Genomic DNA, 25,755 nt, shown 5'->3' on the forward strand with positions numbered 1-25,755 from the left:
TAAGGCGATGGCGGCCTTTAAAACAGTCCATGTTTACCGACACGTTTCCAGCATCACTTTGTCACCCAAGCCCCATTGTAAGGCCGACGTCAGTGTTACCAGGGCAGTGCTTTGACCCAACGTCCGCAAAGTCGTGCTAACGTCACTTTAACGCTGGCCAACGTGATTGCATGCTAGCTGCGTGGACGAGTTGGCAAGCTTAGCGTATCGGGAAAATCCGCTCTTGATTGGTTATATAAATTTTAAAAAGATACATTATATTCTGGATTGTTCACAATGAGTTAAACAAGTCAGACCGTTTCTTCTGAACAACATCAGCAGCAGCAGCAGCAGCAGCAACAGCAACAGCAGCAACAGCAGCACCATGCAGCAGCAGTAGCAGCAGCAGCAGCAGCAGCAACAGCAACAGCAGCAACAGCAGCACCATGCAGTAGCAGCAGCAGCAACAGCAACAGCACCATGCAGCAGCAGCAACATCAACAGCAGCACCATGCAGCAGCAGCAGCAGCAGAAACACAGCAGCAGCAGCAACAGCAGCAGCAGCAGCAACAGCAGCAGCAGCAACAGCAACAGCAGCAACCGAAACAGCAACAGCAGCAGCATGCAGCAGCAGTAGCAGCAGCAAACCAGCAGCAGCAGCAGTAACAGCAGCAACAGCAACAGCAGCAGCACAGCAGCACTAGCAATAGCAGCATCATCAGCAACAGCAGCAGCAGCAACCGAAACAACAGCAGCAGCATGCAGCAGCAGCAGCAACAGCAGCAACCGAAACAGCAGCAACATGCAGCAGCAGTAGCAGCAGCAAACCAGCAACAGCAGCAGCAACAGCAACATGCAGCAGCAGCAGCAACAACATGCAGCAGCAGCAACAGCAGCAGCAGCAACAGCAGCAGCACCAGCAGCAACAGCAACAGCAGCATCATCAGCAGCAGCAACCGAAACAGCAGCAACGGCAACATCATGCAACACAGCAGCATTAGCAACAGCAGCAGCAGCAGCAACACAGCAGCATCAGCAACATCAGCATCAGCAACAGCAGCAGCAGCAGCAACACAGCAGCATCAGCAGCAGCAGCAACCGAAACAGCAGCAACAGCGACAGCAACAGCATGCATCAGCAACAGCAGCAGCAGCAACAGCACAGCAGCATCAGCAACAGCAGCAGCAGCAGCAACACAGCAGCATCAGCAGCAGCAACCGAAACAGCAGCAACAGCAACAGCATGCATCAGCAACAGCAGCAGCAGCAGCAACACAGCAGCATCAGCAACAGCAGCAGCAGCAGCAACACAGCAGCATCAGCAACAGCAGCAACCGAAACAGCAGCAACAGCAACAGCATGCATCAGCAACAGCAGCAGCAGCAGCAACACAGCAGCATCAGCAACAGCAGCAGCAGCAGCAACACAGCAGCATCAGCAACAGCAGCAACCGAAACAGCAGCGACAGCAACAGCATGCATCAGTAACAGCAGCAGCAGCAACAACACAGCAGCATCAGCAACAGCAGCAGCAGCAGCAGCAGCAACACAGCAGCATCAGCAACAGCAGCAACCGAAACAGCAGCGACAGCAACAGCATGCATCAGCAACAGCAGCAGCAGCAACAACACAGCAGCATCAGCAACAGCAGCAGCAGCAGCAACACAGCAGCATCAGCAACAGCAGCAGCAGCAGCAACAGCAGCAACAGCAACAGCAACAGCAGCAACAGCAACAGCAGCAACAGCAACAGCAACAGAACAGCAACAGCAACAGCAGCAACACAGCAGCATCAGCAACAACAACAGCAGCAGCATACATCAGCAGCAGCAGCAGCAGCAAACATCAGCAGCAGCAGCAGCATGCAGCATACATCAGCAGCAGCAGCAGCAGCAGCATACATCAGCAGCAGCAGCTTGCTTCAACATAAACACAAAATAATAAAAATATTATAGCGCCCTAAACAAAATTTTGAGACAATAATATAGTTTGTGTTATTTATCCCATGATTGATTGAATTCTCATTCGTTGTTGTAGCGAGCCCAGAAATAACAACACATTCATGCGCTGAATTGAAAGACGATTTTCGTATTTTCCGTTTGCTATTTTGTCCATCCAACTTACACAATCTTACGCAGGTATGACAAAATTAGAATAATTTTCGGCTGTTGCTCTTGGGGATAGCAAACGGGACCGCTCGCCTCCTCCGCCCGTTACCTGCATGTGTGGAAATCATGGAGGTATCTCCATGGATCGAGCAATGCAGCCCGCATCTTGACAATGACCATCATAATTTAATGAACATAATAAATGCTAAGCAGTGAATGACGTCATTGACCGTGGTCTTAGCGACATGCACACCAATCATTGTTGGGGGAAAAAGGCAGGTCCTATGTTTTCCGGTTAGGTCCGTCGAGCGAGCTAGCAAGCTGAGCAGCTGTACTGTACGGACGGACGTACGCGTACTACGCTACGGATGGGGGCTTGATTGCAACGTTGAGAGATGCACGACGACCGAGTGATGACTACTATTTTCTGTGTGATCGCTGTGGCCGAGAATGTTCGACATTTGAACCATAAAGCAAGTCCAAAATGCTTCTAATTTAGATCTAAATTGGTTCAGCAGACAACATCCATGACGACAGAGAAGACATCTTGAATACTTGGGCGTTGGACATTGTTTTACATTTTGTTGCCTAACCTTCCCTCAAATGCCAAGTCTTTGACGGTGGATTATTTTGCATCGCTGGCAAAGCCCTACGCACCAAACTGTCGGGATAGCTAGGGAATTTTATTTCTACTCCACGACAACTGCTGCTATGTTCACGTAGGAAATAAGTAGAGGCTGGTTAGCCGCCATTACTACAGGGTGCAGCTAGCAATTTACTCATTTTATCATCACCGTCTAAAAAGCTAGGCAGCTAACACTAGACAGTAAAGATGGCGGATCTTGAAGCTGTACTCGCTGATGTGAGCTATCTCATGGCTATGGAGAAGAGTAAATCTACTCCTGCAGCCAGAGCTAGCAAGAAGATTGTACTGCCAGATCCCAGGTATGTTGGTTAATATAGTACACGTACAACTGCCTGGATTCATGCAGCGTGTTTAGTAGTAAACAGAATGTACAGGATCTAGGAGAACACAGCCGGCTACAATTAATTTTGCATGATTTACTGTAAAAATCACTAATTTGACTATTCAGCTGCAGTCACACACCTACACACTGTTTGTCGTCCCTTTAAAATTGTCAAGTTCTCTTTGTTCTCCCTTTGTTTAGTAGTTAGTTCTTCTAAAAAAGAATTGTTTTGCAAAGCTCTTGTTTACTTTTGCAGGCAAGATGAAACAGAGAAAACCTGCCGTCTGTCAACATGTTGACGGTCAAAAACCATGGTCGAAACACCTCGGTGTCACTGTCAGGACACTTCGTACCTTTGCCACTTTGTACTACTATTACTAGACTCTACACACACTTGGTACCTTTTCAAGGTACAAAGTGACTTTGGACTCTTCGTACCTTGGACACCTTGTACCTTCTCACGAGACACTTCCTACCTTCTCACGAGACACTTCCTACCTTCGTACTGATTTGGGATTTCTGTTTATGATTATTTTGCGTTGTGATCAGATGATTATGAGATAATAAAAAGCAAATCAAATCAGTTGTTACTATTTTGTTGGGACCAAGGAGCCATTTTGACAATTGCGTGATTTGTAAAAAATATTGGCGTAAGATGTTTTCCTTGCGGTACAAAATATTAATTTCACATAAAAAATGACATTCACACATATTCAAACAAAAATTACAGTTCATTAGGCCTAAGTATTATTCATTTTTTATCTAAACGAACATTAATTTGTTTCATTAAATTATACACATTTTAATGAAGGTACTGACTGAGGTGAGGGTACGAAATAATTCAGGGTACGACAGTAGGAAGTGACCAATTTGGTTACGGTATGAAGTGTCCCGAAAGTACAAAGTGTCCAGGGTAAGAAGTGGCAAATATGAAGTGTCCGACATCATACAATCCAATCTAGTACAGTATAATATGAGTAGTAAGATAGAACTCACTTTTATGACTGTGACCTATGATGCACACATGCTCACAAATTTGACATTAATTGGCAGCATGGTGGGATAACTTTCGGAAATGTTTCCGTATGGCGCCACCACTTTTTCATTCGATATGAAATAACAATAGTATCTAATTTACCTCAATGAACTATCCTTTTTGTAAAAGTGAATGAAAAAGTGGTGGCGCCATCAGAAAGTTAACTGCTAACTTTCCTACTTGTTACTTACGGTTTAATGGGTAGATTAATTAGGCATGGCCTTGGTGACCCCATATCATATCTTTCCCTCCTTCCAGTGAAAATCCAGTCTTTTCTTACATGTTGACAGTTTTGGCATCCACTACCGTATGGCGTCACCACTTTTTCACCATTTTTACAAAAAAGGATCTCATTCTCTATGAGTTAAATTAGATAATATATTATTTCATGTCGAATGAAAAAATGGTGGCGCCATATGGAAACTTATCCGTATGTTGCATAATTTGTTGTTTCCTTTGCTGACATTCTACTCTAAATTATCTGCATGGACTAATTATAAATCAATTTTTGCAGGGAATATTTTACCAACAATGTTATTGATAATAATTCTGAAATGCTATTTTGGAATTTAAAAAAATAGATAGTTATCTAGGCCTATTTCCCTAAAAGTGACACAAATTAGAGAAATAAAAGGTAAATTAAATTATTGATTTAAAGGCACTGCACTATTGGTAATTACTCAAAATAATTATCAGCATAAAACCTCACTTGGTAACGAGTAAAGGGGAGAGGTTGATAGTATAAAACCTTGTGAGAAACGCCTCCCTCTGAAGTGACGTACTTTTCGAGAAAGAAGTAATTTTCCCAGAATTTGATTTCGAGACCTCAGATTTAGAATTTGAGGTGTTGAAATCAAGCATCTGAAAGCACACAACTTCGTGCTACAAAGGTGTTTTTTTCTTTCATAGTTATCTCGCAACTCCGACGACCAATTCAGCTCAACTTATGCCCCTTTGTCAAAAAACGTTTAAAAAATACAATTATGAACACTCAACAATTGAAAATTCAAGGTTTGAATTTTTTTTCCTAATAGCTATGAATCACGTACCATGTGATAATATTGGCGCGTGTTAGCTTGCGAGCCCGGAAGCTAGTCGGTTATAATCGACTCCAGCTGGTCATTATCAACCGTTTAAACACCCAACGTGACGCGCTCTCCACCAGTAAGTCTATTTGGAACTGCAGCTGCGCAAGTCTGTTTCTGCGGACAACGCAATTTGTAATCTCCCGTGACCTTTTGACACTACCTGCTGGTATTGTCAAAAGGTCACGGGAGAACTACAAATTTCGTTGTCATCAGTAACAGACATGCGCAGCTGCAATTCCGAATAGGCTCATATACATACTGTAGGAGTAGCGAAACTGTGAAGCGTATTTATGAATGGTGTACAAAACACCATGGCTCCTGTCTTAGCGTGTAGTTTCATTGAACATCTTTTACTTTGATTTTTAGTAATAGGCAGGGAGAACCCATCTTACAATCTTGATTGGGTCATTTCATGGCAAATCAATCAGAGGGCCCCCAGGTGATCCTTTTCAGATTGACATGAAACTTTGTCAAACTGTTCCATTATGGCCAAAATGAACACACACCAAAAATTAATTTTATTTTATGCAAGTCCTGTTTCCGAGATACAGCCTCTTTTGCGAAAAACCCAGTTTGGAACCAAATACTGTTCACATTAACAATTAGCACAGTAGTTGATAAATGCTGGTAGTACAATATGTAATTGAGCTTTCAGAATGATGTAGCCAAAGTCTGCTGTAGACATAACTTAAAAAAAAAAAATTTTGATCATAAAGACATTATGACTACGTAGATGACATGTTTTGTTAATTTAATATTTGTGCTATAAGATTTCTCATGGGAAGTAAATTACACAGTTTACTAGCCTGGGCAGTGGCCTACTTTACAAAATGCTTGATAAAACTTGTGTGAGGATGCCGATTTATAGACAGTTTCCCCCAACAGTATAGATTTCAGTCATTCTCCTTGGATAGCATAGTGGGGCCATGGTGGGGCTAACAAACATTTTCACACAAAAAAAGGTATACAATGTTTGTTTATTTGTTTGTTTGTTTGTTTTTTAAACGACCTTATTCGTTTAGCAGAAACAATGCAAACCGTTTATGGAAACAGATGCCAATGCTTTTATGATTTTTTATAATTGAACAGAGTTAGTATTCTGAAACAATTATGGCCTGCTTTTACTTGTATACATGTATTTGTGCTACACAATGCCCTTGGTGATCCCTGGAGCATTTATAATGCAATGCATTGTTAAACTTTACCCTAGTTAATTGTATTTGGCTAAGATGTGTAATGTACACATGATACAATGAAGTTAAAGTTATTGGGTTGGTTAACTTTACAGATGACTTGCCGCACATAATGATATTGTGTATTATGTAGTCAAGGAAAACTCTGCAATCAGCCTTGATATGATGGATTCTCTGTGGACAGTTTAGAAGGATGACCAATTTTTAAGCCAAAAGAATGTCTGACTTTAACCACTTTTAATCTGTTAACATTTCATTTGTTTTTTATACCAATATTTAGAAGAAAACAAATTATTACCAATACATTAATTATTACCAATTGTATTGTAATGTGCTGGTTCCTACTATAAATTTCATGATACAACATGCACACTGTATCCAAGTACACTGTGCATTTGCAATGTGTGTGATTGTAAATATTATTATTATTTTTTAAACGATGGTCAACAGTGATGGTTAATGTCATGTGCAGTGTATAAAAACAATGGTTACCCCAGCCCACTGTTTGGTGTGAGACAGTGTTCCTATCTCACTTGACCAATCATAATTCCCACTATTTGTGCAATGTACACAAACAATTGAATGATAGGCAATTTCCTCTATCTGTGAATTAGTCGGGTCGTTTTTGCCTTGATCAAGAACGTCTTGCAATTGTATTTGGCATGGGCAGAGAGGTATACATTTCCGAGATACCAGAATTCCACATTTTGGCTTATTAGTTTTTTTTGTTTTTTTTGTTGATATTATTATTAGTGTCTTTGGGGAATGGCTAAGTGATTGATTGATTAACATTAAACACAATAGGGTGGAATAAAAAACAGAACCCTTTATTGGCGGGCACCTGTCTGCGGAAGTGGCCCATTTTACTCAAAAGCTGTTCCAAGTCAAATGGACTACTCGACAGGTCACAAAAAAAACATAAAATAGCAATAGTTAAATAAATATACTGTGGTAATACAATTTACATGATGTACACATTATCACATAATTATGATAACTGACAGAATACAAAAAGTCCAGATGGCTGTTGTTTATATGTTAGACATATTATATTCTTATAATGTATTACAAGAGCATGTACCACATCAATATTAAAGTAGAAATGTACTCAATTATAAGTTTCCAGAATTTAAGCTGTGGCACATACAAAAAAATCATTAGAATAAGATTCAGACATTGATGTACATGTATTAGTAGACCGAATAGACGCACAAAAGCAGCAAGTCCGCATCACTTAGGATTACAGTAGCCTACATGATACACATGTATGTACATTACATGTACATGTATGTACTTTACATGTAAGGTACATACATTACATGTATGTACATTACATGTACGTACTTTACATGTAAAGTACGTACTTTACATGTAAAGTACGTACATTACATGTAAAGTACATAACATGTAATGTACTTTACATGTAAAGTACATTACATGTATGTACTTTACATGTATGTACTTTACATGTACATGTACGTACATTACATGTATGTACTTTACACGTACATTACATGTATGTACTTTACATGTATGTACATTACATGTATGTACTTTACATACCGTGTAAGTAGACTTATGTAGAGTTTAAAAACACCTTGTTCCAAAGTCATGTTCTACAGCTACGTACATGTAGCTCAGCCATGGGCTACAACCTCATTCCATAATGAGCTAGACTTACTGTTTGTGGAATGTTTGTGTTTTTTATTTTCATACACAAAAATATAAAAATACTTGTCAGATTGGCATTATCAGTCGATTGACCTTCTGGACATGTTTTGTTGATCACCAAATATGCAGGGATGAATATAATGAGGGTAGAAAGCTTCCCTTTTAAAGTATTACTTACTGAGGTGCTGTAGTTTTTGAGAAATGAGTAATAAAAAGTCATGGAAATAATTTTAGCACGTACGTATACAAAGAGGCCTAAGCATATTTTTGTGACATTGTTTTACTCATTTCTCAAAAACTACAGCACCTCAGCAAGTTGTATTTTAAGGGCAGCTTCTGATACCAATATCTTCAAACGGTGTAAGTTTAATGAAAATCTGTTGTGTTTTTTTTTGTACAAAAAGTACTCCAATCCCTTTTTATTAATACAGCAATGGATAGGCCTGTCATACAGCAATGGATAGGCCTGTCATACAGCAATGGATTGGCCTATAATTGTGAAACTTTGCTTTTAAAACAAATGTTTCAATTGACATGCAATCCATGATGTAATCCTCTAAACTAAGACCTTCAAACAACTCATTAAATTTAAAACCATTTAAATTCAAATCTTTTCACTTGCCCTCCTAAACATTTCTAAATTTAGCAAAATCTACAATTTGTGCCGTAGGGTGAGTTGAGATTATTTTGCTCAATTCCGAGATTTGAGGATCATAGACACAACACACCTTACATCTCATGAATGTGCATCCAATGCCTGCACTTGTTTATAATGGAATTCTACAAGTGTACATGTAGTTCCTCATCAACTTCATTGTTATTCAAACACTATTAAACTAACAATAAAACTAAAATCCTCTCTTTTCCTGTGTTTTTGTAGCAGACAAAGCTTAGCTTAGGTGATTGAGATTAATTTTGTACCTCGGATTTTATTTCCCCTTTCACCTGCACATATCATTTCCTGAAGGCACTCTGCGGTGTAAAGTCACCATGACCTCCTGTGATTTACATTTAATGCAGGTTGGCTATGCCATTCACAATACATCAGAAAATACAAATCTGCCAACAGCTTGTTTCCAGTTTAAGCGCCCTAGATGCTTCAGACTTTATGTTGTGGTTGATTGACTTCAATAAAGCTGGTTTTCTTCACAGATGCACATGTTTAAAACTGTAGACACAGACACTTTTTATAACAATGTACATGTACATAGTATGCATTCAAATTCTTGGCGCAGCTTTTTAAAAATTTGTTAATACTTTTTTATAAATGAATAAAGCTCAGATAATAACAAAATTAAAATTGTGCATTGTTGTTGATGATGTGAATACATTCAGCATTCTCTCTTAATAGTAGTTCAATCGAGGACCAGTCAAAATACACTCACAAGTGGTCCTGCTGACTAGTTCACAATTTAAACTCATCCCTATTTTTCATATGAATTCTGACATAATTGCCTACATGTTTACAACGTTCAGTCAACCAGCAATGACTTGTGTTGTGAACATTAAAGTCACCTGGAAATAGAATTTTTATTTATAGAGAATATGTTTATGAACAAACAAATTTTTGTTTGAGTAATTGTTTGTTACGATTTATATGTTTAAAAAATAGATAAAGTTGTTTGGGGGGTGACTCCGCCTACCCCTTTGGTGACGTCAATCGTGCCTCGATTGACGTCACAAACAGCGCCCTCTCTCAGTTTGAAGATTATGATAGTAGAAAGCTTCACTTGAAATTTTACTTAGGTGTTGTAGTTTTTGAGAAATGAGTAAAAGTAATAATTTTCGTCTCAGTTTTAGCATGTAAAAACGTATTAATCAGTTATGCTATGGTTTTGGTATAATATCATAACTGGTTAAGGGGATTTTACATGCTAAAATAGTTTTGGTCTCATGAGACCAAAATTTTTTTATGACTTGTTTTACTCATTTCCTAAAAACTACAACATCTTAGTTAGTAATATTTGAAGGGAAGCTTTCCACTATCATTATCTTCAAACCCTGTAAGTTTAATGTAAATCTATGGACATTTTGAAAAAGTACCCAAATCCTTTAACTGTTTATTCAAATTCCACTCATCAAATCACATATTTTAGTGACAAAAGCTTTATTTTGACACAATACCACTTTCAGGTGACTTTAAGTCTGACTTATTCGTTGTCAAGTAACCTCATCACTGCCAAAAACATCACACTCCAAAGTGGCTTTCATTGAGGAATCATATAATGCTTTTAAACCCTTTTTAGTGTACATGGGGTCTTCAACACGCGTGGTTCAAGATTTCAATAGTCTCCTCTGACTAAACCAAGTACATATTTTTAAAGATTATACACTAAATGTTTGAAAACACTTCATGAAACAGAGAATGATAACAAAAAAAGAACAACAAATCTATGTTTTTTTCATTTTCAAAATTTCTGCATTTTCTACAGTATTTACCTCATGTATGTGTACCATGTATTTTATATACAGTCACAAGGAAATACTTTTTGCTAAATGTATGTACGCAATCAAGGGAAGGTACATGTATGATTCAGGGAAGGAATGAGGTTATTCTATCGTGATACACATCATATAAGTACATTGGTGAAACAGTCCAAGCTTTGTAGCTCTAAATTTAGATTTGTTATACTTTTTTCCCCAATATACATGTCGAAAATGTCACGCTTTTATCAATTAGGACTGTAATGAAAAATGTACTAAATGTTCCTAGCATTTGGAAGCACAACAACATCAAACATGTCGAATGGTTTCAATGTTGCTTTTCTTAGTTTCATTTGAGCAAAACAGATTGTTCATGCAGCATGTTCACTGCGCATAAAACTAAGCTGCCACTGCCTGCGTACATTGTCTACTAAACATGGTAAACAACTTTAGGTGTGAGATTATTGACCTCATTTACATTAGACCCAGGAAAAAGGTGGATCAGACCCGGATTTGATCAGGATCTGCAGTGTGGATTAACAGGATAACTGCAAAAAAGCAAGCTCAGACCCAGTTCAAGATCCTGCATTTTTAATCCACCTTTTGAACAGGGTCCAACCCTCAAAAGGTGACTTCCATTAAACAATAGTACATGCAAAGGTGGATCAAGCATTCAATGTGGTCATTTCCAGTTTTGTTAGCAATAGGCCTAGTAGTGTTTTTGCTTGTATAATGTGTTTTTCTGTGACTGCTTTTGATCAAAAGTGGAATCAAGCACTGGGTGGATCAAGAGCTGGATCAAGCAGAGGTGTAAACACAACACATCATGATCTGTGGTCGTGTTCAAAATGATGGATCTCAATCCACCTCTCAATCCACCTCTCTGGATGTAGTGTAATCGCAGTGTAGTGGTGTTTTGTGGGAGCGTGTTTAAATCCATAAATTTATGTGGTAGTGAATGGTACAATAGCTTTGATGATGTTCTCACCTATGGATCTTCACATGTATACCGAGTATGTAATAACAATAGGGATAACTCTCAACTTATGGTACGGTAATTTTTCATGATAGGTGTATTTCATTATTCACGGTTGTTTGTCTTGGTTTTCATTCAACGATAAAAGCCCTTTTCACAGGGCCAAAATGTAGCCAGGGTCCCTAGCTACAAAATTTATGAGCGTGGATTGTTTATTTGATATCACCGTGTGTGACTGATTTTGTGAGCTTTCCCACTGCAAAGTTAAAAAACTAACAACCCTTGTGCGACATGAGAGTGATATATGACGAATTGGTAATCCTGATCACCTTAGTTGGACAAGATACATGTAGCACCCACAATAGCATGCGCTGTATGGGCATTTTCACCTAGGACGTCGTTCAATAAACAAGGATTCCTTTCACACGATGATGTAGCCCACGTCCTTGGTCAAAACTTCCGCTAGTGTAAGATTTTGTTGTAGGTCCGGACCTCCTACAAAATGTAGCAATGTTGGACAAGATTTGACAAGGGACCCTGGACACTTCAAAAATTATTGTCCTTTCACACGAGGTGCATTTTGTAAAATCTTACAACCATGCTACAGTTTAGCAAGGGACCCTTGCTAAATTGCTGTTGTGTGAAAGGAGCTAAAGCTGTGTACAATTCCTTGGACAATTGGGATTCTCTTAAAATGATGCAGAATCTTTGCATTTATGTATTACCTTGACATGAACAAAAGACATAGTAAAAGTATTGTTCTTGTTCTCTTTATTCACAGCATACGAAGTGTAATGTACAAATATCTGGAAGAAAGAGATGAAATAACATTTGAGAAGATTTTCAAACAAAAACTTGGTAAGTATACTGTGAGTCAGTTAGCAATGGATGAAGTGTACAACTGACACGTAGATTGTACAGCTCACTGTTAAACTTTTGATCACAATACTGGAAATATATCGGTGCCTTTAATTTTGACTGAAACCAATGCAGAGTTTAGGACTCAGTTTAGGACTCAGACTTGGTTCCAAGAAACTCCAGTTGTGTAGACACTAACCATGTAGTCACGAAAACCTAACCGTTCTCCAAACTGCTCTCACTGCCCCACGAACAACTTGCCACTAGAGGGTGCTATCATTCTCGTACCCGCTATCACCATGAACTGCTCCTGTGAGAGCGGTTTTTTATGTGAGAGTGGTTACGGGAATGAGAGGGCCCTCTAGTGGCAAGTGGTTATTGGGATGACAGCGGTTTAGATAGTGGTTAGGTTTTCTTGACTACACAACTGCATCTTGTAACCAAGACTAGACTCGTTCCTGAGTCTCTCCTTGAGTCACAATTTCAGTGACTCGGACTTTAAAGACGAAGCTGACGCCTGCGAGACCAAAGCAAGCGTTTGCATAAGTTTTGAGGTTCCAGGTGGGCACACATTCTTAACTTATTTGCAAGTAACGGGAAGCTGAGGTCAAATTGAATTCTTGGTTTTTTTTCTTTAAATTATTGAATTGATTTTACCTTGATATATTTTGTAAATTAGGCCTATTACATTTCCAACAAGAACAACTTGTAATTCCTATTACATTTCCAACAACTTGTAATTTTCATGGTAAACTACGAAACTATGGATAAAACAAAAACCTCTCCTACAAAAAACTTCATCCAATACGCGCGAGACTTGCACAGTCTATTAGGGGCCTTTATAACCATGCTGCTGAAGCAGCAGCCATGGCCAGTGATTTGTTTTTCGATAAGGTTCATAAAAGCAAAAACTACACTACATGTATGTAAACAGTTTAATTTAAGGAAAATGATAACAAGTAGGACAAACAAAAGGAATGATTTTACAGTAGATTCTAAAGAGTTTTCATCACATTGAACTCAAGTGATATCAGATAAGGCGCACCGTTGAATAAGACGCAGTGACTTTATCTTTACTTTTGAAAATCAGACAAGCTACATGTACGTCTTATACGCTGGTAATGACAGTAAATACTACAATAGCCCTGGCGGCCTTACTCTTTCGTGTTATACTACAGTGATGTCCTGGATATCAGGGTCCATTTCTTCCTAACTAAAATCTTTTCCGCAACAAGCCACTAATTTCACAAGATTCACATTTCATGGCAATTTCATTTCATATATTTTTCTGCGGTAGGTTTTGGTCGTCATATATTCTTCACAAATCCTTCATTTTCATGAAATAATGCAACTCTCACAGTCTACTGTGTGTATGCAAAACGCAAGAGGCACGACGCGTGATTATTGCGTTGCGTTTACGTGTTAACGCTGTGCATTCAAGATATAGTGACCAAGAATTTATGCGTCTTGCATCTTGCGTCTTGCACGTGAATGTATAAGCATACGCACGGCGACAGACAACACTGTGAGAAAACGATCAAAAAAGAATTTGTTAACGTTGGGAGCTGCATTATTTCATGGAAATTATGGATTTGTGTAGAATGTATGACGACCACAACCCACCGCAGAATTTTTTTTTGCTGCCGTTTCATATGAATCTGTTGAAATTAGTGGCTTGTTGCAAGTAAGATTTGATGTACATGGAAATTTTCCGCCCCAGAAACAGGCCTTAATAGTTAGGACTCTGTATCTGTGTACAGAGAAAGAGTCCTATATAGGCCTATAGGGCTAATGCTACCAGTAAGAAGCTACAAGTATCACCAGAATAACATTGTACGTACATTTTATGGTGGTTGTTTTTTTACATCAGATTATTCTCATAAATCCATAAATTTTTGGTGAGATAGTTCAGCTCTAGAGGCAAATGTGTGGGCGTATGAAACCAGCCTTTATTTTGTTATCTTGACTTACAAAAATCAATGTGAAGATGATGAATTTATTACCTAAAAGAAGGTCAATTATGTTTCAGAGCATAGGGTAGGCTGTGGAAATTAATTGAAACCAAAAACATGGCAGTGTTGTTTGTGTTGTGTGGGAATTGATAGCAGTGCGTTCAATTGTGTGCATATTGCAGCACGTACACCCCCATAAGCAGATGATGGTAGTTTGGGCAGAAACATCAAATACACAAGATGCCTGTTAAAACCAGTTGAAATGCCAGAAGACATGCATACAAAAAATACAAAGAAACAGATTTGATGATAAAGGCACATGATCCAAGAGTTGGTACGACCATGGTAGGACTTACCTTCTCACAGTTCGAAACATTTTAAAGCATTTTCTTAATGGTTGGGATGATTGTTTGGCCAGGGTATGAGGCTGGAACCTATCTACTTGGCAGCAGTGCACAAAGTGCATTTGAAAATGGTTGTTTGTGGAAGCCAAATACCCTTAAGAGTTGGGCTGCAAATTCAGGTGTCCATCTTGCATGACGACATTTTAAAAAATGATGCGAAGCCATGCACAATTCTTTTTTTTGGAATAGTGCAGTACACATTTGTTTGCACTGCTTGTCATGTACTTCTGTATAAAAGTGCATTGCACATGAGGCTAAAAATCTCTGTTTCCTCATCCATTGTACCAATGCCCAAATTGAAAGTGCAAGCAAGCAACACAACGGTAGTGCTTAGTTGAGTCGCGACTACAATTTTTAAACTTCTCAGGTAATCATGCTGCCATGACTAAAGTACTATGAAACAGTCACACCTTCTTTGGTGAAACAATTGTGTCACTTTTTTCCAGTCTCTTATTTTCCATTAATGCCAGTACGGTCTGCAGGTTTTTTTGTTTTCCGTCAAAATGCTCTGCATTAGTCTTTGATTAAAGCCAATGTTTTTTTTGTTTGTTAGCGCGTTGTCCCATTTTACTTGTCATTGTCCTGTTCTACCAAGAGAGGGCGCTTTACTAGAACATTAAAAAGCCAGCATTTGAGGCCTGTGAGGAATGCCACAAAAACATCTTGAAAATGAGGACGAGATACACATTGTTAACATTCAAATGTTGCCCATATCTGTTAGTGTTTTGTCTATGCTACAGTTCAAAGCCTGTCATACAGACTTAAAGCGCTGGTTCAAAATCCGACAAGTTTCGCTCGTAGCACTAGCCTGATTTTACCTCAATGCATCTTGGGAAATAAACATTAGTCGCCAATGGGCCCAGTTGGTCACCCTACTGTACTACTGTACATGCAGTGCCAATGGACCCAGTTGGTCACCCTACTGTACTACATGCAGTGCCAATGGGCCCAGTTGGTCATCCCTACTGTACTACATGCAGTGCCAATGGGCCCAGTTGGTCACCCTACTGTACTACATGCAGTGCCAATGGGCCCAGTTGGTCACTCTACTGTACTACATGCAGTGCCAATGGGCCCAGTTGGTCACCCTACTGTACTACATGCAGTGCCAATGGGCCCAGTTGGTCACCCTACTGTACTGCATGCAGTGCCAATGGACCCAGTTGGTCACCCTACTGTACTGCATGCAGTGCCAATGGGCCATATTGGTCACCCTACTGTACTGCATGCAATGCCACTGGGCCCAGTTGGTCACCCTACTGTACTACATGCAGTGCCAATGCGCCCAGTTGGTCACCCTACTGTACTACATGCAGTGCCAATGGGCCCAGTTCGTCACCCTACTGTACTGCATGCAGTGCCAATGGACCCAGTTGGTCACCCTACTGTACTGCATGCAGTGCCAATGGGCCCAGTTGGTCACCCTACTGTACTGCATGCAGTGCCACTGGGCCCAGTTGGTCACCCTACTGTACTACATGTAGTGCCAATGGGCCCAGTTGGTCACTCTACTGTACTACATGCAGTGCCAATGGGCCCAGTTGGTCACCCTACTGTACTACATGCAGTGCCAATGGGCCCAATTGGTCACCCTACTGTACTGCATGCAATGCCACTGGGCCCAATTGGTCACCCTACTGTACTACATGCAGTGCCAATGGGCCATATTGGTCACCCTACTGTACTACATGCAGTGCCACTGGGCCCAGTTGGTCACCCTACTGTACTGCATGCAATGCCAATGGGCCCAGTTGGTCACCCTACTGTACTACATGCAGTGCCAATGGACCCAGTTGGTCACCCTACTGTACTACATGCAGTGCCAATGGGCCCAGTTGGTCACCCTACTGTACTACATGCAGTGCCAATGGGCCCAGTTGGTCACCCTACTGTACTACATGCAGTGCCAATGGACCCAGTTGGTCACCCTACTGTACTACATGCAGTGCCAATGGGCCCAGTTGGTCACCCTACTGTACTGCATGCAATGCCACTGGGCCCAATTGGTCACCCTACTGTACTACATGCAGTGCCAATGGGCCATATTGGTCACCCTACTGTACTACATGCAGTGCAACTGGGCCCAATTGGTCACCCTACTGTACTGCATGCAATGCCAATGGGCCCAGTTGGTCACCCTACTGTACTGCATGCAATGCCAATGGGCCCAGTTGGTCACCCTACTGTACTACATGCAGTGCCAATGGACCCAGTTGGTCACCCTACTGTACTGCATGCAGTGCCAATGGACCCAGTTGGTCACCCTACTGCTCTGCATGCAGTGCCAATGGGCCCAGTTCGTCACCCTACTGTACTGCATGCAATGCCACTGGGCCCAATTGGTCACCCTACTGTACTACATGCAGTGCCAATGCGCCCAGTTGGTCACCCTACTGTACTGCATGCAATGCCACTGGGCCCAATTGGTCACCCTACTGTACTACATGCAGTGCCAATGGGCCATATTGGTCACCCTACTGTACTACATGCAGTGCCACTGGGCCCAGTTGGTCACCCTACTGTACTGCATGCAATGCCAATGGGCCCAGTTGGTCACCCTACTGTACTACATGCAGTGCCAATGGACCCAGTTGGTCACCCTACTGTACTACATGCAGTGCCAATGGGCCCAATTGGTCACCCTACTGTACTACATGCAGTGCCACTTGGCCCAGTTGGTCACCCTACTATACTGCATGCAGTGCCAATGGGCCCAATTTGTCACCCTACTGTACTACATGCAGTGCCAATGGGCCCAGTTGGTCACCCTACTGTACTGCATGCAGTGCCAATGGGCCCAGTTCGTCACCCTACTGTACTGCATGCAGTGCCAATGGACCCAGTTGGTCACCCTACTGTACTGCATGCAGTGCCAATGGACCCAGTTGGTCACCCTACTGTACTACATGCAGTGCCAATGGGCCCAATTGGTCACCCTACTGTACTACATGCAGTGCCACTTGGCCCAGTTGGTCACCCTACTATACTGCATGCAGTGCCAATGGGCCCAATTGGTCACCCTACTGTACTACATGCAGTGCCAATGGGCCCAGTTGGTCACCCTACTGTACTACATGCAGTGCCAATGGGCCCAGTTGGTCACCCTACTGTACTACATGCAGTGCCAATGGGCCCAGTTGGTCACTCTACTGTACTACATGCAGTGCCAATGGGCCCAGTTGGTCACCCTACTGTACTACATGCAGTGCCAATGGGCCCAGTTGGTCACCCTACTGTACTGCATGCAGTGCCAATGGACCCAGTTGGTCACCCTACTGTACTGCATGCAGTGCCAATGGGCCCAGTTGGTCACCCTACTGTACTGCATGCAATGCCACTGGGCCCAGTTGGTCACCCTACTGTACTGCATGCAGTGCCAATGGACCCAGTTGGTCACCCTACTGTACTGCATGCAGTGCCAATGGGCCCAGTTGGTCACCCTACTGTACTACATGCAGTGCCAATGGGCCCAGTTGGTCACCCTACTGTACTGCATGCAGTGCCAATGGGCCCAATTGGTCACCCTACTGTACTGCATGCAGTGCCAATGGGCCCAGTTGGTCACCCTACTGTACTACATGCAGTGCCAATGGGCCCAGTTGGTCACCCTACTGTACTGCATGCAGTGCCAATGGACCCAGTTGGTCACCCTACTGTACTGCATGCAGTGCCAATGGGCCCAGTTGGTCACCCTACTGTACTACATGCAGTGCCAATGGGCCCAGTTGGTCACCCTACTGTACTGCATGCAGTGCCAATGGGCCCAGTTGGTCACCCTACTGTACTGCATGCCGTGCACTTGATTGTACGTACCTGATAAGCAGAGACTCCATCTGGTCTAAACACAGACATTTGTTAAGTACAAGTTTGATTGCTGCATTTTAAAATTGATATTATAAACACACTTTGGATTTAACTGAGCAGATAAAAACAAAGGTTGACTGTTAAGTACATCTGGTGAGCCGCTCACAGACGGCTCATTCCAGGTAGCCACTGTCAGCACCTTCCCATGGCAAAACATGTAGAAATCCTTCATAGTGGCTCACTAAATCTGTTTGCAGAGAAAAGTCAAAAGCCAATAACTACTAACATTTAAATAAGGATAAAATGACATTTACATGTAATTTTGTGACCTGCATTGTAGTTTTTGTTCATATAGTGTCAGTCAATCATTGTAAGCAAATTGTTCCACGGCCTGTATGAAACCTTGTCTTAAATACAGTGAACATTATGCATTTTTGTATGTAGATTGCATTCATACACACAGTATAGCTGATACAGTTGGGTGGTGTTTGTTTTGCATTGGAGATGAAATTAGGCTCCAGTGTATTGTAATATTCTCCATCTGTCATCATGAAGCACAAAGATGGTCTGCACAGTTGTATACTTGCATCCGTGTACATGTACAGTACATGTACAGTACGTGTAATTACCTTAAATGGTACATAATGTAGAATGTGTGATGTTATTGGCCAGCAATAAATGATGTAGAGGGAATAAATTGTAGTCTGCATCAATTATGATAATGAACACTCCTTGTATAATGATGATACAGTGAACAGCAATATGGACATGATGCACAATTATTGGAACCGTACAGCCGTGTATTTATTACAGGTATCTGTGCTTATAGCCCTGTACAACCCCATAGATACAAGTATGCCATTCTAAACAATTAGAATAGTAATATACTTTGTAAAAAAACATTGCAGGTTGTACATGATTGTAAAAAACAAACAATATTGTGCAAACACTGTGATCCATTGGTTGATAAGGAATTAAAATGAATGTTAGTTTTGAGGGAGAAGAGGACAGTCTTTGGTTTAGGGTCAGTCAATAACTTCAGCGTGATTTGAGCAAGTCAACTGGCACTCTCTCATGTACGTATGCTTGTATTGTACCAGGCCTGGAATTGTAGGGCAAGGCCACTTGGACCTTCGATAGGTGCCAATTTTTAAGGGCACAAAGGTCAAAGGAAAGGCACCAAGGCAAAACAAAAACAAATTTATAAGGGCACGGAGGCCAAAGAATTCTTAAACTGGGTGGTAAAACCAATATTTGGACGATCGTGGAAATGCGCAAACTATTTCTGCACTATCCTATTGTTAAAGTTGCATTGTCAGATTTTTGGCCGATTTACCCGCAAATTTTGATTTAATTTTCAAAAAGCTATTTTTAAAGATTATAAAAAGTTCTTAGCTTTCATTTGATGTATTGCACGAAAAAATCTGCCAATGATTAGTGATAGTTAATTAAAAACTAAAATGAATTATTGTCGGGATCCCGACAATAATTCCAGCCCTGCTGAAAAATGCATTATTCATAAGTTGCAGTGTACATGTAAGTACTACATGTATAATACATTATGTACATGTACTGTGCGTACATCATAGAGTTATATATAAGAACTAGAGGGCGCACGCGCACATAAAGGCGACGAGACTGCAAGGAGACAAGCGCGTGCCATTATGTACGCGCGTTGAATATGAAACATACGTTGGAGTTTGTGTTTATTGCACGCTACGCGATGCTGTTTTGTTCAACTTACAAAATGGCCGCACAAACACACTGTGGGGGATGCCAGGGTCTTTCTCAAACCACGGTTTGTGCTCCTACTCAGGCTTAGGCTTGCTGCGTGCTGTGTACGCAGCTTGCATTTAACCTGCATTTTGGAGCAGCGCGTATTGCACGGATATCAGCACGAGCCGGAGCCCAAGCCGTGGTTTGAGAAAGGCCCCAGTTTTGTCAACTAAGAAAATGGCCGCCTGCGCGCATGCCGGGGCGCGTATATAGGCCAGTGCGCCCTCTAGTTCTTATATATAACCCTTGTACATCGCGATCGCCGTGTGTCATGTGAAAAATGAGTATTCATCATGAATATTCATTCACTTGCTTAATCCTTCTGATTGGCCGCCAGATTTGCCATCAGTCAGCCAATCAGAATGAAGTCCTCGGAATGCAGAATTTAAAAGTGTTATAACTATAGTTCCTGACGTCACAAATCTTCACTTTTTATATTTTTCGTTACACAAATATATATCCTTTCTAAATTCGTTCACTATTCAAATTTGATTTTTGTCTCCAAATCGGCAAAATATCTGACAATGCAACTTTAAAGCCATTAATACACTTTCGAAACAGAAAAAACAACAACACAGTTTTACAAATAACTTACAGGGTTTACAGAAGGTAATGGTGAAAGACTTCTCTTGAAATATTATTCCATGAAATGCTTTACTTTTTGAGAAAACATTAAAACAATTATCAATTCTCGATATCGAGAATTATGGATTTATTTTAAACACATGTCATGACACGGCGAAACATGTGGAAACAAGGGTGGGTTTTCCCGTTATTTTCTCACGATTCCGATGACCGATTGAGCCTAAATTTTCACAGGTTCGTTATTTTATGTATAAGTTGTAATACACGAAGTGTGGGCCTTTGGACAATACTGTTAACCGAAAGTGTCCAATGGCTTAAAATTGCACAAAATATTTGTACATGATCGGCATATTGTGCGCACCATTCCTGCGCTATCGGAAAATGCGCAAAACTATTCTTGCACACATTTGCACAAAACCATTCCTGTACCACGATCCACAAGTGCACAAACTAATCCTGTGCAACCATTTTTGGGCAAACCATTTCAGCTTAAACAAAACCACTGATCCCGGACTGAAATTACTCTTTTTGCACGTGCGCCTGTTAGCTTAGGAACTACTGTTTTTTTTATCCAGCACTCGAATCTGCCTTGCCCTTTTTTTTACCCTTAACACAATATCTGTTCATTCGATTTTGTTCCAAGGCTGCGATCGTGTCGTTTAGTCCTCCTGATAGCCGATGCATTATTGGCCGAAACAATGCCCTCTTGAAATAACTGCGGTCTCAGACTTGAAATAAGTCTAAAGGTTCATCGGCAAAGAGAAAAAATGAATGCAAATTCCACTACAAAAAAAGCTGAGTTCTGGGTACCAGTCGCGGTGCACTATTTATGTGGAAATGAGGCAGTGGGTGAGGTTTGTTTACAAGTGTTGTGTTCGCTTCGTCGGTGGCTAGCGCTGGATGATATGGTGTGGATTAATTGGGGGAGCGGTCAGGCTGCGATGGATCTTGGATTTAAAAGGTAAAAAGTGCGTAATGTTTGGTTATTTTCAAGGGGCATCACGTCCACTTGAAGGGCAACAACGGCAATGGTAGGGGCCGCCAGCAGTGCTACGACGGGGAGTCGTGCTGGCACCCCCTACCGGTCGATCGGCACAGCCGTTACAATATGTATACAGTACGAAGCCTCATTAAATGTAAGCAAGCATCACATTGTACATGTAGTGGCATGGTCAAACCATAAAGTAAGGACAATAGAGTAATTGGTGCCAGATAAAAATAAGGGCTCTAGTTATAACTCCTTCTCTGTCCTTACTCTATGTTACATGTAGCTAATGACTGGACAAGTCCAACTTTCTTTGTACTCTGTAACCATGCTGTAACAGTGTGTTCGAATGTTGATTTTGAGTCAGATACCTTTCAATCTTTTCTTTGAAATCTCCTCTTACATGTCTCAGTGCTTGATCAAATAAAAAATTGTTAAAATGTATGTTGAGTTGTGTCCGAACAGTTTTTGTCAATTTGATTCTAGTCTTTTAAGAATTATGCTGGTCCAGTAAACATTTAGAGCAACAAGCCTGTGGTTTTCCTCCATAGCAGTCTGATGAGGTTGGTTTGGGGAATGCCAGAGGTGAAAATAACATTGTGATTTCAATTCCCAATAGACGGCTTAGAAAAAAATGAGAAAAAAAAACCCAGAGAATGTCAGAGAATACATTCCAAACATGATCTGTCTAAACATGACAAACAGGTCATCATTAATCCAGTAGAGAGACATTTCAGATTGAAACTGCAATGTAAGATCAATGTTTTAAAAACCCAGAAATAATTTCAAGTCCCGATGCTAACCTTTTGAACAAGGGTAGGGCCTACATGTACATATGTACGTGTGTACATGTAGACCATTGTTGCAAGTTACTGTGTTGACAGTTTGGCAGTGCGATTTACAATTTTTGTCCAGTTTTTGTAGTACTCAGACTCGGTTCTCAAAAAGCTCTCACAGTCATAGGACTTAAAGTCTGTAGTTCATACTCAAATTAAAAAAGGACTCGCACACAATTAGAGTCTTGTACCTCAATTGGACTAAGCATCTTCTCAGACTCAATTTTAAATGCTGTCAAATATCACTTTTGTATTCATGAGTCAACTTTAGGATACTTGTTATCCCAATGCTCTGAAGAAATCAATTGCTAACAATGTAGGTGTCACTGTACTATGCAATGCAATTCTGCAAGGTAGGGCCTTCCAACTACCAACCATTTTCCACCGTAGAAAAAGACCCTTCAGAACTAAGCTTGGGCAATATTGATTTATTTTATTCACGATATACATCGCTGACAATATATCGCGATATTCGATATAATCGCGATTAGTTAAATTTGACATCATCAGTCTTCAAACTCCCAGTGAAAGTTGTAGAAGAGACAGTCACAGCATAAGAGAGGTGTTCTAATGACCTATTCTTCTGGTTTTACTCCAAACCTATGGGGTGCATGATGTCTCAGCTAGGAAATACATCCCGAATTTGCGATATTTTTCATCGATATCGCGATATATTGCGATATATCGATATTTCGATAAAAAACAAATCGATCCGATATCAAAATCATTTCCAAGTTAGTATCGCGATGTTCGATAATATCGTGATATCGCCCAAGCTTATTCAGAACCAGCAAACATAGCACATGTAGCAAACAATAACAAATTCAATCTCGTGTGTGGACTTACATGTAATTTAACTGCACAAAAGCTACAAATGTATACAACCAGAAGATTTTTGCATTTTACTGCCCACTCACATGCCTCAGATATTACATGTTTGTACGTTGCTCTAATTGATGATGCATGATAGGCGGAAACAGAAAGGAAAAAAACACATTTCTCTGGTACAGTGATAATCATACCAGCCAATATTCACATGTTCCGAGAGACATTCTGCTTTAAACGGTTTGAGACCCATTGCATTATGTAAAATGTGATGTTTTAAATGTGAAATCTCTGCATTGGTGCAAGTATGTCACTCCTCAATGCCTGTTATAAATTGTAGCAGGCATGTTTTCATGTGTTCTCTGAGACATTTCTGAACATATTGTGACACATTGCATGTTATGTGTTTATTATTTTGAGTTAATGCTTGGTACATGTTTATGTACATGTATGTGTGCCAAGTTCATCCATGTTCCTGTAGTGAAATACAAATCGTGAAGTCATTGATTAATCCAAGTAAAGGGCAGCTGCTTTAAAGGCACTAGACACTAATGGTATTTACTCAAAATATTTGTATAAAAACTGACTTGATAGACTAAACCTTGTGTGATTAGAAACAGCTCCCTCTGAAGTAACATAGTTTTAGAGACAGAAGTAATTTTCCACAAATTTGATTTTGAGACCTACATGTAAGAATTAGATTTTGAGGCTAGAAATCAAGCATCTGAAAGCAGACAATTTCGTGTGACAGGGGTATTGCTTTTTCCATTATTGTCTCGCAATTCGACAACCAATTGAGTTCAAATTTTCACAGGTTTGTTGTTTTGTGCATATGTTGAGATACACTGCGTGAGAAGACTAGTCTTTGACAATGACCAAAGGTGCCAGTGTCTTGAAGAACAAATAGTGATTTGACATTCTTGAACACGTTGTGTACACGTGTACATACATACTTTCGTATAGTACTTTATGTAGGTCTATGTAACATAATTTCTCAGGATTCTGCTTTTATTGTGGCCATTACGTATATTATCCAAGTACTTGTATGTACAGCTACAGGTACGTAGGCTGGGTCATGAATACCAAACCACTTGTAGTTCAAAACACCAGAACATGTCCTTAACAAAATTGTAAAACTGTTTGTGCTGTACATTTTTAAGAAACCTATTCATTATAAAAGGAAATTAAATCTGTAATTGAACAGCATATGGCAGGTAAATTAATTTTGATATCAATTTTCATTTTGCAGGGTTTCTTCTCTTCAAAGACTTCTGTGAGAACATCTCAGAGATTTCAGTACCACAGCTGGAATTTTACGAAGAGGTAGGTATACAGAAGTGAGAACTGATGGTAGTTTTAAATCAAACTCACATTCAATGTATTAGTGCTGGGCGAATAGTGAAATTTTGTTATTCGGATACCGCTGGCCAACTATCCGAAATGAACCGGATATTCGAATAGTTGTTTTGCCGCTAGAGGGCGCTGTTCGTTTGTGAATGAGATCTTATGGGCGGATTGATATTAGTTTTAGACAATGTCACTCGGTTCATTCATAAAAATTACCGGATCTAATTTAAAGATGGCGATTTGCTATTTCTTTTGATTGTGATTGACTCTACGTGAAGGAAAACTTTTGTAATCTTTGAACAAAATACGTCGGAAATGTCATTGTTTTAACTCTTCACGGAGGTGAGCATAGTTAAATACTTAATTTATGCTGTTTTATGCAGTCATAATAGAAGTTTCATAAGGATTCAGACAAAACATTCATATCAGTTGTCGCCCGACGTCCGCGGATATTCGGATATTAAAGAATATCCGGTTACTTGGTTGTAATTACAGAACTATCCGGTTTATAAATAGGTATTCGCGCCCTATGCGGATATCTGGTTAAGAAAAAAAAGCCATTCGCGGTTACAGATAGGAAAACCTATTCATCATTAACCGGATATTCAAATAATTCGCCCAGGCCTAGTATGTACCTGGGTGTGCAGATTGTGATGCACGTGCATCGCACTCAAACATGTCAAAACACAACCAAGCACTTAAAACACACCCAAGTAGACACACGCTGCGACAGGGTCCATCATTTTCATTAATGGGCTACTAGTTTTTAGTTATAAATCTCGACAACACAGATAAACACCATCAAATAAGCCATTTGCATGTTAGATTTGAATAATGTCTGGTACAATGGCGTGCTTGGTCACAAGTTACCACTTTAATTTGAATTCCTCAGACTGCAGTTGCTATGTCATTGTCACATGATTAGGGGCAAGCTTTGTATAGC

General features: G+C 40.4%; 1 protein-coding gene across 2 annotated transcripts in view; it reads left to right on the plus strand.

The window, feature by feature from the left end:
• Positions 1 to 2,395: 2,395 nt before the first annotated feature.
• The window catches only part of LOC117290782 (beta-adrenergic receptor kinase 2-like), a 70,001-nt gene continuing 46,641 nt past the window's right edge, over positions 2,396 to 25,755 (plus strand). For both annotated transcript variants that reach the window (XM_033772335.1, XM_033772334.1), the window contains exons 1-3: positions 2,396 to 3,029; positions 12,222 to 12,298; positions 24,715 to 24,788. In XM_033772335.1, the coding sequence (XP_033628226.1) occupies positions 2,917 to 3,029; positions 12,222 to 12,298; positions 24,715 to 24,788 (264 nt within the window). In that variant the 5' untranslated portion in view covers positions 2,396 to 2,916. The remainder of the gene's footprint in view (positions 3,030 to 12,221; positions 12,299 to 24,714; positions 24,789 to 25,755) is intronic.

The sequence above is a fragment of the Asterias rubens genome, chromosome 5 (genome assembly GCF_902459465.1).
Source record: "Asterias rubens chromosome 5, eAstRub1.3, whole genome shotgun sequence".
Taxonomy (NCBI): domain Eukaryota; kingdom Metazoa; phylum Echinodermata; class Asteroidea; order Forcipulatida; family Asteriidae; genus Asterias; species Asterias rubens.